Source organism: Equus asinus, chromosome 13 (assembly GCF_041296235.1).
Source record: "Equus asinus isolate D_3611 breed Donkey chromosome 13, EquAss-T2T_v2, whole genome shotgun sequence".
In the NCBI taxonomy this organism is placed as follows: domain Eukaryota; kingdom Metazoa; phylum Chordata; class Mammalia; order Perissodactyla; family Equidae; genus Equus; species Equus asinus.
The window spans coordinates 8,080,001-8,094,135 of NC_091802.1; the positions used below are offsets into that span (position 1 = coordinate 8,080,001).

Here is a 14,135-nt window from a genome sequence, read left to right on the forward strand (position 1 = left end):
AAAGCTAGGGGTGGAACTTCCTTGGGGTCTGGGGGAAATGAGTGGCAGGAGGGAAGTTAGCCTATGCTGGGGCCCCAGCTCTTTTCCTGAAGGCCAAGCTGTCATCCAGGCTGGAGTGGGGACAGAGGGTGAGAGGGAAGCCTCACTAACACTCCCCCAGGAATTCTGGCTCTGGAACATGCAAACAGCACAGAAGTGATCACAGAATGTCTGACTTTTAGAATTGGAAGAGGCCTTCACGATAATCTAGTCTGTGCTCCCAGTTTACATATGGCAAAAAATTTTTCCAATCTTCAAAGATTAGAGGGATAAATGCCAGGAAATAAAGTTTCATGATTTTTCGATGTTGAGAATAAGTGGAAGATGAAGGTTTCTTATTAATGCTGGAGGTCCCTGATGCTCCCAAACCCTTGGGAATCAGAGTTCTTAAGGACTTTCTTAAGGGTAAGGCTGCTACGGCCATAGGAAGACATGCTCAATTTCTCATTCCAGGGGAGGGTTGGGATGTTAAACTTACAACCCTAAAGGTAAATAAATAATGAGTGATTCTCTAACAAAGCTCTTACAGCATCTCAGAAAGTATCTAGCTAGTGGTATGGCATCCAGTTTCATCTTCAGTGCCAGTTTTGATTGATTCGTAGTGGCTTTTGGAGGGCTATGTTGAAGATCTTAGATCATCCTGGGCCAACAAGAAAGTAAAATGATTGATTAAACATGTTTGCTTTGAGTAGGACAATGGTGGTGGTGGTGGGGGGGGGGGCAGCATGCATGCGCCATCTTGGACCTTCTCGTCTGACACCTCTGCCTAGAGATCAATAGTCTGCACATACTATGGGAAGTGATGTTAAAAGAGGAAAGTTTCTTTGCACCTGCTGGTTGGGCACTAGGAAGTGACCTGCTTTCTGGAAACTTCTTCAATCCACTTTTACCTGAAAGGTGAGCTGGGCAAGGTAGGTCAGCTTGTCACACTCAAAGAGCCCGCGGGTGGTGTACTGGTACACAGAGAAGGTGATGCTGTCTATTAGATTGGTTACCCGTTCCTTGAGGCTCTCATCAGGAGCAGCCTTCTCCACAGCTTTCTGGAAGACGATACTGAAGGCCTGGGGGCAGAAGGTAGGACACTGATAATTTACACAGCTCTCTGTGTATAGCTGGTAGTCTTAACTGTGAAGAATATTATAATTTACAGGCCACAGAAGTATTTTCCCAGCGGCAACAAAAAACATGCTATTGGCTCTTTTCTTAGTTTGCTCATATGAATTATTACGTTGTCATGAAGTGGGGAAGCCTATGAAGCATACAGACAAGAACCTACAGTTTTGACCAGGAAAAATAAAGTCCAGTAGCCCAAATAATTACATTAAGTCCAATAAGTTTTGTTGGATAACGGTCTGAATAAAAAATAAGCACAGTCAACAATAACCACCTGGGATTACTGGTTCTATCCACTAGATTATAAAATTCTTGATGGTAGAACCAATGTGTTGCACAACTTTGTTGTCCGAAAGAGATCCTTGTACATAACAGGCCCCCAGAATGTTTTTAATTAATTATTTTTCCTTTTGGTAATGATCAGAATCTCCTGTGTTCTTTGTTTTTCTTCCTATTAACTCTGCAGTCATTTGATGGGTCCTCTTATGTGCCCTTTTTTCTCAGGCACTTTTCTTGCAATGGTAGGAGCACAGCCTGCTTTGGTTACATCTTGTGAACACTATAATATGAGATAAAAATCACATGAATCAACTTTCCGTTGTTTTAAATTTAGATATAGACTATAAGAATAAATATTAGGAATGCTGCATTTTGAATGTGATATGAATAGATGAATCCCTAAAGAAAATAAAAATCAAGATATGATTGGACTTTTTCAATTATTGGCTATGCAGATTTCTAGTCTTTTCTCTATTTTTCTTTTGTGGCTTCAAGGAGGAAAAGAAAAATTAGGTCTTTCTAAAGCCAGGTATGTGAACTTCAGTGGAAACCATATAAAACGTGAGTCTCATTATTTCCTTATTTGCAAAACGGGGGAAAAATGTGAATTCCTGTTTCATAGTTCCACGGTATTTCTTGTTAATGAAGACTTGGCAGCCTTTCTTCTTCATTTACTTTTGATGATCCTAACAAAATCTTCTGACCACCTTCAACCCAACCCCTTGTGATGTTTTCCCTCACTTGGTAGGTTTTAGGTTGGAATAATAGCTCCTCAGGGGCTGATAACGACCCCCACCCCACACCGAGCGATTTGAGAAGCTTCCGTTTGCAGAACACGTCCATAGAGACCTGTTCTCTATGGTTACTACAGCCTTTCTCTAAAACTGTAGTTTTATCAAAATGACAGTGAGCAGGAAATCTCTAGTTACTAAGTTTAAACACAGTGATTCACAGTTCAGGAAAAGATCTAAAGAAAATTTTAAAGACTAGATACATTTAGTATTTTCTTTATTCTAAACTAATTTTGGCTCTCTTTTCCTTTCATCCTAAAAAGGACCTTCCGCTTCCTTCCGGTGTCTGAACAGCCCTGGCGCTGACCTGATCTCGGCTTCTATTGGCTTCCTCCAGAAGGTCTCTTCTCCTGCCCACACAGTCTTATTGCTGGCTCTAACTACTCTTGGGCTTTTTTAGGGCCCTTATCTATTGCCTTATATCTTAGATATTTTTAACTTTTTCATTTATACGAGATTATGACCACTCTGAGGGTGGGGGCCAGGCTTTACTAACTTTCTTACCTTCCCCAGCATCCAGCCGAGCTTTTCACGTATAATAGGCACTGACTACATTTGTTAAATGAATGACTATGTCTTGTTAATGCCAGAAAGAGTTTAGGCAAAGCTGGAGGAATGTGATAGATTAAGGATGTCAAATTCGAATGCCTTGGGGGGCTACGTGTGTAAAACCAAATAGGGAGGAGGCAGTGATTGTGGCAACGTGGAGGACACGTGCCCATCTAGGGAGCAGCCATCCCTCAGCTACAACGAATTTATGCCGCGTGGAATGTGCGCTCAGTGCTGCCAGATCTTCCAAACTTTTGTGAGAAGCCAGAAATAGAGATTTGTGTGAAACCTCCTTGTTTTTGAATGTTTGTAACCAAAGAAAGTATTTGAAAAGCCCTCCGAGGACCAAAGAAAACAGGTCAACAGGCCCTTTTGGCATCCAGTTGGAGACCAGCGCTCTATGTTCTATTTGCTTCTGCCTGTCTGAACCTCCCCTTTCCCATCTCTCTGAGAAACCTTATTTCTCCAAGCGGCACCTCCACACAGTGCACACATCAGAAGGAGCTGGGCCTTCCATCAGTCTGCAGGAAACCCCAGTGAGGTGTCTTCTCACTAGGGACACCCTGGCACCCTGTGAGTGTGTCTCATTAACACTCTCCTAGCCTTTGGCTGAGTTTTGAAGAAAAATTACTTTATAATCTCTTAAATTCTATCTTAACCATGTTATGAATCCCCAGGCTCATTCAAAGCTGGCTCTTGAAGAGTCTTTGCTTGTATAAAAGCAAATGCACGCAGTTTAATATATTCCTGCTCAAAACACTTTGGAAAACTGGGATAAGTGGCTCCTGCCCCATTGGCCCATCTGTGGTTTCCATATTCTGAGAACGCCTCTCCTTTCTCCGCCTGGAACAGGAACTGGAAAATCCAACGTCAAAGTCAAGGCCAGGAAAACTCAGTGGTTACTTCTTCTCTAGATCACAGGAGGCTTCTAAGTGTACTGTTGTTTTGGTATTTTGAAGACACTTACTTCAGCTCCTTCTCATTAAGCATTTAAATCTGCTGCCAATGATCACGCTGGTCAATGAACTGTTGCCTTTGGCAATTCTTAATAACGGCGTAGGGACCCAAAATGCCTCCCTCCCCCCATAAATAGTGCTTCCAATGACAAAAGAAGCATCTATCAGGACGTTACTGCTGCAAAACGACTTACGACATGCTTTTGAACACATACTTCCACTGGCTTCATTTGCTTTCTTTTTTTCAGAAAGAGTCACGGCGGTAGATGTTAACCACTCTTGAGAAAGGGAGGTGATCCTGTAGTTATGAGGCTTATCAGACTAACTTTATACTGCTTTCATATGCTGCTTTGACCTGAATACAAGGCTGAGTATTGAATTTCTTTTAAAAACATAATATATTACAAACACAGTTCATTTGATTTGTAGAGGCTCTGAGTTGAGGGAAGAGAATTGGGAAATAGTGAAATGCCATCTCCAATTAAATGAGTCCCGGGTACTGGAGGCCTTCTGATTTCTCAGCCGCTCACCTTCACCCCACACCTTGGCCTCCATGTGGTAGTTCAGCTTCACAGAAAGAGATGTGTTCTCTGAGTGCGTGTGTGTGTGTCCATGTGTATGTGCTCTCCTCTCACCCTCGTTGTGTGTGTGTCCTCCCTGTTTGTTTGGTAAACCAAAGAACTTGTTCAGAAATGCTCCACCACCCTCTAATGCCTCTTTAATTGTGGTCTTTTGGTGAATGCCCTATGGGAGAAAGATATACTTTCAAGGACGAACTTAAAATGTATAGGTCTTTATTTTTTCTTGAGCAAGAGGAGTTTAGTCAGCACTTACAGTTTGCTAACATCTTTGGTTTTGGAAATATTTCAGCAGCCATAAAGCAGTAGCTTTGGGAATATTAGGGCAATAAGAAAAGCAATTTAAGTTTGGTCTATTATTATTGCCTGCTTTGGTCTTTAGCCAATATGAATGACGTGCACATTTCATGGGCCCTATTATATTTTAAGCTATTTAGGGGCAGGGGTCACTTCTGGTATTTCTTGGTATCCTCTTCCACACATTCAGTGAACACAGTACCTGCCATATCAGATGTGCCTGCTGAATGAGTGAGGCTGGGACTCGCTGTGGTGTCTCCCGTTACAGCCAAAGTAACCAATGAGTCATGAAAGAACCAATTAAAGAGATGAGGCCTGTAATACAGGTCTGAAGGCAATGTAGCTACTCTCCTGGATTTGACCTTAAAGATCTGCCATAGCTACTGAAGCACACGGATAAGATCTCATGGAGAGTAGCACTGGCTATATTAAATATAATATGCTTTATTATGATTATGCAAAAAACTCCAGGAGTATGTCACCTTGAGGGAAAAGCGGTACATCGGGTGGATCTTGCTGAGGTCATTCATGATGAAGTAGAGCAGGGAGGCTCGTGCAGCTGCTGGCCGGTAGTGCTCTCGGGCCTCGTTGATTTTCACTTCAGTCACTTTGGCCTCCTGGACCTGTTAGAAAAATAAATAATGGTCCATTGTTCAAACCAACCAGGGCTTCCTGACAACCAGCTTGGCCTCTCCGTGTAAGTACACATGTGTCTGTGTGGGGTAGGGTGGATTAGGATGGGGAGAGCGGCTGGGGCCTGGAAAGCTATGGTGGCATTCCTCAACAGAGCCTCCATGAGAAAAGAGATGATACACTTCCAGTCTTTCACAAGGGTGAAAGTATCAGCGCCTCCAGTTGGACAATGTGGGCCATGTAAGCCCCTAAGCTCCGTTTCTAACAAGAACATTTCACGAAAACACAAATATATACATACAACCTGAAAATAAACCAGAATTCCAGGTAGTGGGAATCCAGTAAAGAAGCATAATCTAAAATTCCGTTTTCTTAATTTTTATGAAGTAGTTAATATGTTAATTCATGAAGAAGATCTCTTTCAACGCAATATTCTATTTTCAGCAAATTGCTTATCAGAGGTAAAAATAAGAAAGGAGGCCTAAGCATCAGAGAAAGGTATTCCATAAGGATATATCACGAAATACAAACCCTAGTACGGCCTGCCTTATGCTCCAGAATAGAGTGAAACTATTGATAATTCATGAGAGTCTCATAGGAAGAAACAATGATCCTTACTGAAGATGAGCTTGCAATAAACAACTACAAACTTCAGGAGAAAGTGTTACCAAAAGGGACAATTAGAAGACCCCCCCCACACCCCACAAAATCCCAGAAGGATTAGCATCCCAAGAGCTGAAGATGATTGAACAATCTAAAACTCACCATTAACTAATTCTGTTTAAAAGCAGTAGAGATAGAGGAAAGCATAAATTCAGGATATTATAGAAAGGAACAGATATTATCTGAAAAATAACTAATCAGAGCTTCTAAAAACAAGAATACTGTTATTTAAATAAAAAATTCGGTGCACAGGTTAAATCAATGGACTAGAGCTGAAAAGAGGATAAGTAAACTAGACGATAGATCTGAGGAACTTTTACAAAAGCAGCTCAGAGAGAAAAAAAGATGGAAAATATGTAAAAGAGATAATGAGACTTGGCAGATAGAATGAGAAGAATCAAAATATATCTAACAGAAATAAGTAGAGAATAGAGAGAATGAAGGAGAGGCAATATTTGAAGCTATAATAGTTAAGAATTTTCCAAAATTATTGAAAGATCAGAGCTCTTTCTTTGAAGAAGTAGTCAAGGTCAAAGAAAGCTTACTGTCCCCAGGCCCTTGAAGAAATAATTGTTTGCTTCAATTAGAAGAAAACTGAATCTGAAATGAAATGAAATAATTTCTTAAATATAAAGCTAATTTAAATAACAAAGACTATAAAGATATCACAACCAGTTTGGGATTAGTTGGTAAAAGCAAGGCTGAAGTAAAATATTATAAAACAGTAACAGAAGATGGGAGCGGATGATCAAAGTATTCTAAAGTCCTTATATTGTTTTGGAAGAGGCTGGATATATTCTTAATTTTAGACTTTGTTAAGTCAACATACATATATGTTATTAAGTCATATATAAAATGAAATCTATTTTTTCACATATAAACAAAAAAATGGAGCCTAATCCATAAAATAAAATAAATAACTTTAAAATCAGCAAAGGATAAAAGAGAAGGATAAAAAAATCAAGAAAGGAGAAATGAGAAACAAAAAGCATGATTAGTAGAAAACACAAATGAAGACAGTAGAAAGAAATTAAACTATATCAGTAATGTTAATAAGTGTAAATTGGTTAAATTCAGTAGTTAAAAGACAAAGATTCTCAAAAGGGAATGAAACAACAAAAATCACGTAATTGCTCAGACTGGTGTTATCACAGATTCAGACTCTTCAAGCTCCCCTGGGTTCTTAATGTAGTCCATTAATCTGTGTGTCCCAAGTCAACTTTCATTCTCCTTTCTCACAACTATTATAAACCTTTACTCCTCCCCCCAAACCCTCTACCTTACCACTGTTCCCTCATTCTCAGCAGTTGAACTTGACTCAAGCTTTCACAGATTATATAGAGAGCATCAGGAAGGGATTTCCTTAATTTCTGCCTTCCCTTCCATTTCCTTAATTTTTCCCTCCTTCCCCAGTTGTCCACATGGACTCACAAACCATTTCTAGATTCATGTTTGCCCCCTATCCCTTATCACATTTATCACATTGGAACTAACTCTTCATCTTTCTAAAGATAAGCTCTTCCTCTGTGACCTGAATTATATTTCCCCTAACTTTCTTATGTACCCCATTGTATTAATCATTCCTTCTTATTCTTGTAAATTCAACTCTTCTCAACTTCTCCTTTTCCTTTATAATCCATGTCTCCTCCTACCCCCAGCTAGGATCTTAGAATGCTCAGTCTCTCCCATCTCAGGGGAAAGTCTCCAAAGATCTTATGTCCTCCTTAAGTTACAATCCTTTCTCTCTCTACCATTTCTTAGTTTGGCTTCTTTAAAGAGTTGTCTGTACTCACTTCCCCTCTCTCAACTCCCATTTACTCTCATTCTTTTTTTTTTTCTTAACGATTGGCCCTGAGCTAACATCTTTTGCCAATCTTCCTCTTTTTTTCCTTCTTCTTCTCTCCAAAGCCCCCCAGTACATAGTTGTATATTCTAGTTGTAGGTCATTCTAGTTCTGCTATGTGGGACACCACCTCAGCATGGCCTGATGAGCGGTGCCAGGTCTGCACCCAGGATTCAAACCAGTGAAACCTTGGGCCACCGAAGTGGAGTGCATGAACATAACCACCCAGCCACGGAGTAGGCCCCTCATTTACTCTCATTCTAATGAAGCCTGGCTTCTACTTCCACTACTTCACTGAAGCTGTTCTCTCCAAGATCACTGATAATTCTTTTTTGCAGAATTCAGTGGACACATCTCAGCTATATCTTATTTGAGTTCTCAGCATAATTCTATACCATTGACATCTCTTCCTCTTGAAACATTTTCTTTCATAATACTGTATTTACCTGCTTCTCCTCCCATCTCTCTGCTCTATTCCATGCTTTACATCTTCTGTACTTCTCTAAAAATGTATTATTATTCCTCAATGCTCTACTCCCAGTATTATCATTGCACACATGTCTCCTAGGTGACTTCATTCAGTCCCAAAGTTCCAATGATCACTTACTGCTGATGACTCTCAGCACTCTATTGCCGGCCAAGCTCATATATACAAAAACCTATGAGACATTCTTATGTGAAGGGGCCAAAGGCATTCCAAACTCAACACAACACAAACTAAAACCATCATTTCTTCTCATCCCCAAATCCACTTCTGCTCTCTTCTTTCAGTTAGTGGCACCAGTACCTATCTAGATGTTTATCTTTGGAACCTGGGACATTTTCTTGACTATACTTTTATCCACATATAATCATACCCCAACCAATTAACAAATTTTTCAATTCTACCTCCTTGAATTTGCCCATAGCTCTTGAATTTGCTCACTTCTTTGTGCCACCACTGCCAACATTAATTCAGGATACCATCCCTAATCTGAATTACTGTATCTCCTACACTTTTCTATGCCTCCTGCATTCCAAGTCTCTCCTCCGGATTGTAACTGGAGTGATCTTTCTAAAGCACAGATCCGATCATGTTACTTTCTTGTCTAAAAAGGAAAAAAGAATTCTTTTATGATCCCTAACTCCCATCTAAAGCCCAAACTTCTTAGTATGGTTTACAAGGCCATTTGCAATGAAAACACAGCCTACCTTTCATGCCTCATCTCCAGTGACTACTTCCATCTGCCTCTATAATCTCTCTATGTTCTGATTACACTAAAGAGAAACAGCCTCTCACCCAACAGGGGCTGAGCGCTTCTCCTCTGTGTGTTCATAGCTCCCTGTAGTCCCTCTACCACAGCCCTCATCATAGTGTAATTGCCTCTTTATTTGTCTTTCCTCCTTGGAGGGCCAGGTCCTAGAAGCCTGGGATTCTGGCAAGTTCATTGTTGTACCCCCAATTTTTGTCACAGAATTTGGAATAGAGCAGCCTCCAAGTAAATATTCATTGGATGAATGAATGAGAAAGAAAAAGAAGACAAAAAGAAAATGGATCCCTACAACACTTGGCATACAGCAGGCACTCAATAAATGCTCATTGACTTTAAAGAGAAAGATGAAAGAGGGATAAAGAGACAGGGAGAAGAGATCAACACAGTAGATTCCATCTCTGACCTCCTCTTCCTATGTGAGTTGGGTTCTTACCCCCCAACCCCAACCTTAGCTCTCTGTTATCCCTGAGTGGGTATGACCTGGTTTATCTGCCCCACCAATCGTTAGTTTTCATTTTTCCTACCTTGTCTTTACCCAGAACAAAGTCTGTCATGTTTGGAGAAATCCCAATAATCTGACAATAAGTGTATTCCCTCAAAGGTATACTGTTCCTGGACACTGTTACCGACACGCTCATCCTGCTCAGAACCAGTATCTTAATTACTCCTCTGATCCAAGAGCAGGCTGAGAATGCGAAAGGGCCTGTGTAGGTTCAGCAGCCTGCTGGGCAAGGGCGAGGAGTTTGACCTCGTCAAGTCATGTCTTCTAGTCCCCACAAGGGGGAATAAAAGTCTTCCAAACATTGTGAAATAAAGGAAGGAAGCTACCTACTAACTCATTTCCCAGGATGACATGGTTTTGGAGAGCTGAGTTTCCTGGGAAGTCGTCGAACTTCTCTCGTTAAAATCCCCCTGGGGAGATTTTCACAAGCTGGCGGGTTTTCTCAGGGTGCAATCATGCCTGAAGCAGCCAACTTTTACAGCAATGCCCTTCTTTAGCTTCACGGCAATTCCACACTCTCTCTGAGATATGAAGTTAGAGTTACCATTCCCTGCACAGAATATGAGGCCCCGCAGACTTACGTGCTCATCAAACATTTCAGAGTAAAGTTGTCAAGAGCATTTTCCAGAAAGAGGGAACTCCATAATGAGGGATGTGAGGTGGTCATTTCAGGAATCCTGCCTAGCTTGATTTTCTAAAAGAAACTGGGGAAGGTGAAAAAGCCACCTGTTTTACTGACTTCTTTTTTTCTAAAAGTCGGACTCAGGGCCTAAGAGGAGGGCCCCTGCCTCCCAGCCCAGGGGAGCCTTCCCTTTTTCTCAACTTCCGCAGCGGTCTGCTTGGTGATCTCCAGGTTCTCCACCAAGGCCGTTTCTCCCAGGAAGTTGCCAGATGCTGAGGAGAGGCGAGAGAGCAGGTTGTCTTCTAATGTTTTGAGGGTGATCTTGAACCCATTCTGCTGTTTTGTGAGATCCGACTGCAAATATCAAGCAAGGGGGAGTCAGGTATAGAAGCCCAGAGCATCCTACTCTTGGAGTAGGTCTGAATAAATTAAATGCCATGGAGTCAAGTTACTTCCTTTAGAGGGGCGACAGGGGAAGCAGAATAGCGGAGTGCTTGAGGCCATGAGCAGATGAGATGAGCAGCTGAGCTGAATCCCAACTACACCGTTTACTAGTCGTGTGATCTTGGACTATGTTGCCCTCTTAATACCTCAGTAACCTTAGCTGGGTTAACCCCAGTCCCTACTCATAGGAGTGTTACGCAATGCTTAGCACAGCACTGATACACAGTCTGTTCACTGAATGGAACCTACTTCTGTGAATAGTTAGAGGTCAAGTTTTAGTTCTCTGGAGGGTCCTCTCTGTCCACAGTACTGCCCCTAAATGAATAGCTCTCCAATGGATTACCTTTAAAAGAAATCAACAGAAACTGTCTTACACAGTTGAGACAGATCATTGCAGGAACCCTCCTCGAGGCTGAAGCGGGCACTGGTATCCAAGCAGGTCTCACCTTATCTTCCCATCCTGAGTGTTAGACTCCATATCCTAAGGTACCGGACACGCTCTTTATCGGGCAGGGGGCACACGTAACTTCAGGCAGCTGTAGCTTCTTTGCCCTTGTACAGCCTGAGATTATTGCTTTTGGATCCATGGAGAGAACAATCTTGTCATTGGAGGCTCCAGCCACAGCCACCCCAGCCTACCTTCTGTTTCTTAAAAACACATACCTCAATCCTGCCTACGACTAGGATCTACTGTTCTCTCTCCTGAGGGTGCTCTGTGCCAGAGGCTTTCAAATTATTTAAGAACTAGTTCAAATGATAGCTCCTCAGAGAATCTTTTTACGCCCTTCCCAGTTTAAATTAGCCCCCTGCCTCTCTGATATCACCCTGCTTTATCTTCCTCAAAATTTTTATCACTATCTGAAATGACATTCTTTTTTTTTGTTTACATTCTTATTTTCTGAGTTCCTCCTCTAGACTGTAAGCTCCTTGTGGGCAAGGACATGGCTGTCCGTGTTCACTGTTGAAGCCTCAAGAGCACCTGCAACCTTGCCTGTTACAGAGCTGGTGCTCCACGGTTTAATAAATGAATGCTTGCCGGAAGCAGAGGCCCAGGGAGCCCTGAACTCAACCTCACATGCACTATAATTCTGGACTTGTATTTTATAATCTAATCAAGTCTAAAGAGAGGAAAAAAGGGACACTACTTGTTGTGGAATTGTGTCTCCCCCCAAAATCCATGTTGAAGTCTTAACCCTCCTGTGACTCTATTAGAGATGGACCTTTAAGGAGGTAATTAAGGTTAAATGAGATCTTGAGGGTGGGGCCCTGGTCCAATGGGATTAGTGCCGTTATAAGCAGAGACACCAGAGAGCTTGCTCTGTCTCTCTGCACTCACAGAGAAGACGTCTGTGAGCACAGGGGGGGATGGTGGCCGCCTACAATCCAGGAAGAGAGGTCTCACCAGAAATCAACCACACTGGCCCCCTCTCTTGGACTTCCAGCTTCCGAACTGTGAGAAAATAAATTTCTGTTGTTTAAGCCACTTAGTCTGTGGTATTTTGTGATGGTAGCCCAAGCTGACTAAGACACCATCCTAATGTGGTTGACCCATTTCGATTGCCCTTGCAAAACTGAACCCCACGTGGTTCTGGACATGGTATGTGAACATGTATGATGAGAGGCCCTCATGTGCTGGCCCGAGCATGTTTGAAGCTCTGTGCCAGGCCCCGCTCTTGGCAATAAGAGTGTCTGTTCTCCCAACTATCTTCTCCTCTCTGTTCTTTAGCTCTCTCTCTTCTCCATTTCCCAGCTTGGTAGTGTTCAAGGTGGCTAGATGAGGTTGGCACGCCTCCAGGCTCTAGCAAAGCCCACACTGCTCAGCTCCAGGAAAAACAGCCTCCCACACCTCTCCCAGAGTGAGGAGCATGGCAGGATGTAGTGGCAGAGCATTTTCTTCCTCCCTTCATTGGTGGGACGCACCTTCAGCTGCTCCAGGTCTGGCCTCTCCATGCTGACCACAGCAGCCAGCAGCTGGTCCTCCAGGCCGTCCCTGGTCACGGTGAAGTTGATCAGGGTGGTCTGAGCCTGCAGCTCGGGCTGGTAGTGAGGATTGGCCAGCTTGGTGTGAAGGATGAGCCGGAAGTTGGGATTATATTCACATTCTTTGTCTCCGATTTTAATGAATCTGGAACATAAAGGTTCATGTGAAGGTGGGTGCCCTCCTGTGAGATTTGCAAAATCATATTAAACAAAATTGCCATACTCAGATGGATTCCTCTCAGGTATGTCTAGTGTGAGCCCTAGGATCCTTGCTTGCCTTGTGTGGGGAACTGAGGGTTGGAAGGTGACGGACTTTCTCCCCTGGCCGCCATGTTTGATTTGGTGTGCACAGCTGTAGGGAGAGCCATTCACTGGGAGTCAGTGTAGATTAGTACATTGTGAAACGTTTCCAGCAGATGGCAGTAAAGCGTTTGCAGGAAGGGGCATCTTCTTAGTTTGCACAAAGGTGCCTTGTAGACTAGCAGTAGGGCTTACTTTTTCTGATGGCTGATAGAGAATAACTTCTAAGGGTGAAGATGGTTAATTAAGTAAATGAGCACATCCTAAGGACATGTAAAGTCAATTTACTGCCTGGGCAGTCGGTGAGGCTCCCCAGTCAAGCAACCCTTCATGATAATTATCACTCCCTCTCCTACATACCTATCACCCTTCTCCTTCCTCTCTTTTCCTCCTCCTTCTGTCGGATACTTGCTAAGCCCTGATCAGCTACCAGCACCCAAAGCAACAGGGGCTCATTAAATTGATAAAGAGCCGAGTTCTCAGAACTTAGAGGCCTGGCTTGGACAAAATGCTCATACTTAAAAGTCAGCCTGCTTTTCAACCACTTTCCTTCTAAGGTTCCTCTAAACTGTGGCCATCTGGAAGGAAGTTAAGGAGGACACTGGCTAATGGAAGCAAAGTTATTCCAGGAAACTTTCTTTAGGAGACGAGGGCAGCTAAATTATTTCTCTTCTAAAGAAAGAAGTGCGTGTGCTGGAGAGAGCTATTTGACATGATCTGAGGATAGGATGTTCTAGAAAGGGCAGATCTGTCCACAGTTCTACCAGGGTGCCAACTGGTTCCTCACAAAGGATCGGCAACACAGGCGAGTCTTACCGTCCTTTTTTAATGACTTCTCTCCCAAGCAGGGGCCCCAGAACAGGATCAATGGACTCTTCCAGGTTTTCAATCAGCACCACATCTCCAGCTTCCAGGGCATGCTCTATGGTTTGAAGGTAGCTGGGGAGAAAGTCGGGCAGCATTAGCCTGTGGCAAGGGATGGGTTCTGAGGCAATTTAACAAGACCACTGTGGCCTCTGAAGCACAGTGATAAACTTGGAGGCACAGCTATCTGGGACGATTTCAGTGGCCACATTTTTCTTATTTAAAATGATATATATATCATCTTATAAATTTTTTAAAATAGGGAAAAAGTACAAGATAGAAAAAAGTGTGAAAATTAACTGTAACCTTCCCATCTGTCATTCACATTTTTGTTTTTACTGTATATGTTTGGATATATTATATTTTCAAGTTTATTATTACTATTTTACATTAGTTATTTATATCTGAATTTATATTTATATTTATTTA

General features: G+C 42.4%; 1 protein-coding gene across 1 annotated transcript in view; it reads right to left on the reverse strand.

Annotated features, from left to right (window-relative positions):
• Nucleotides 1–14,135, reverse strand: part of DNAH9 (dynein axonemal heavy chain 9) — a 326,432-nt gene that overhangs the window by 69,026 nt on the left and 243,271 nt on the right. Inside the window, exons 54-58 of the mRNA XM_070482321.1 lie at nt 13,659–13,781; nt 12,483–12,687; nt 10,307–10,472; nt 5,085–5,224; nt 930–1,100 (exon numbers count right to left, since the gene is read on the reverse strand). Coding sequence (XP_070338422.1) covers nt 930–1,100; nt 5,085–5,224; nt 10,307–10,472; nt 12,483–12,687; nt 13,659–13,781 — 805 coding nt within the window. The remainder of the gene's footprint in view (nt 1–929; nt 1,101–5,084; nt 5,225–10,306; nt 10,473–12,482; nt 12,688–13,658; nt 13,782–14,135) is intronic.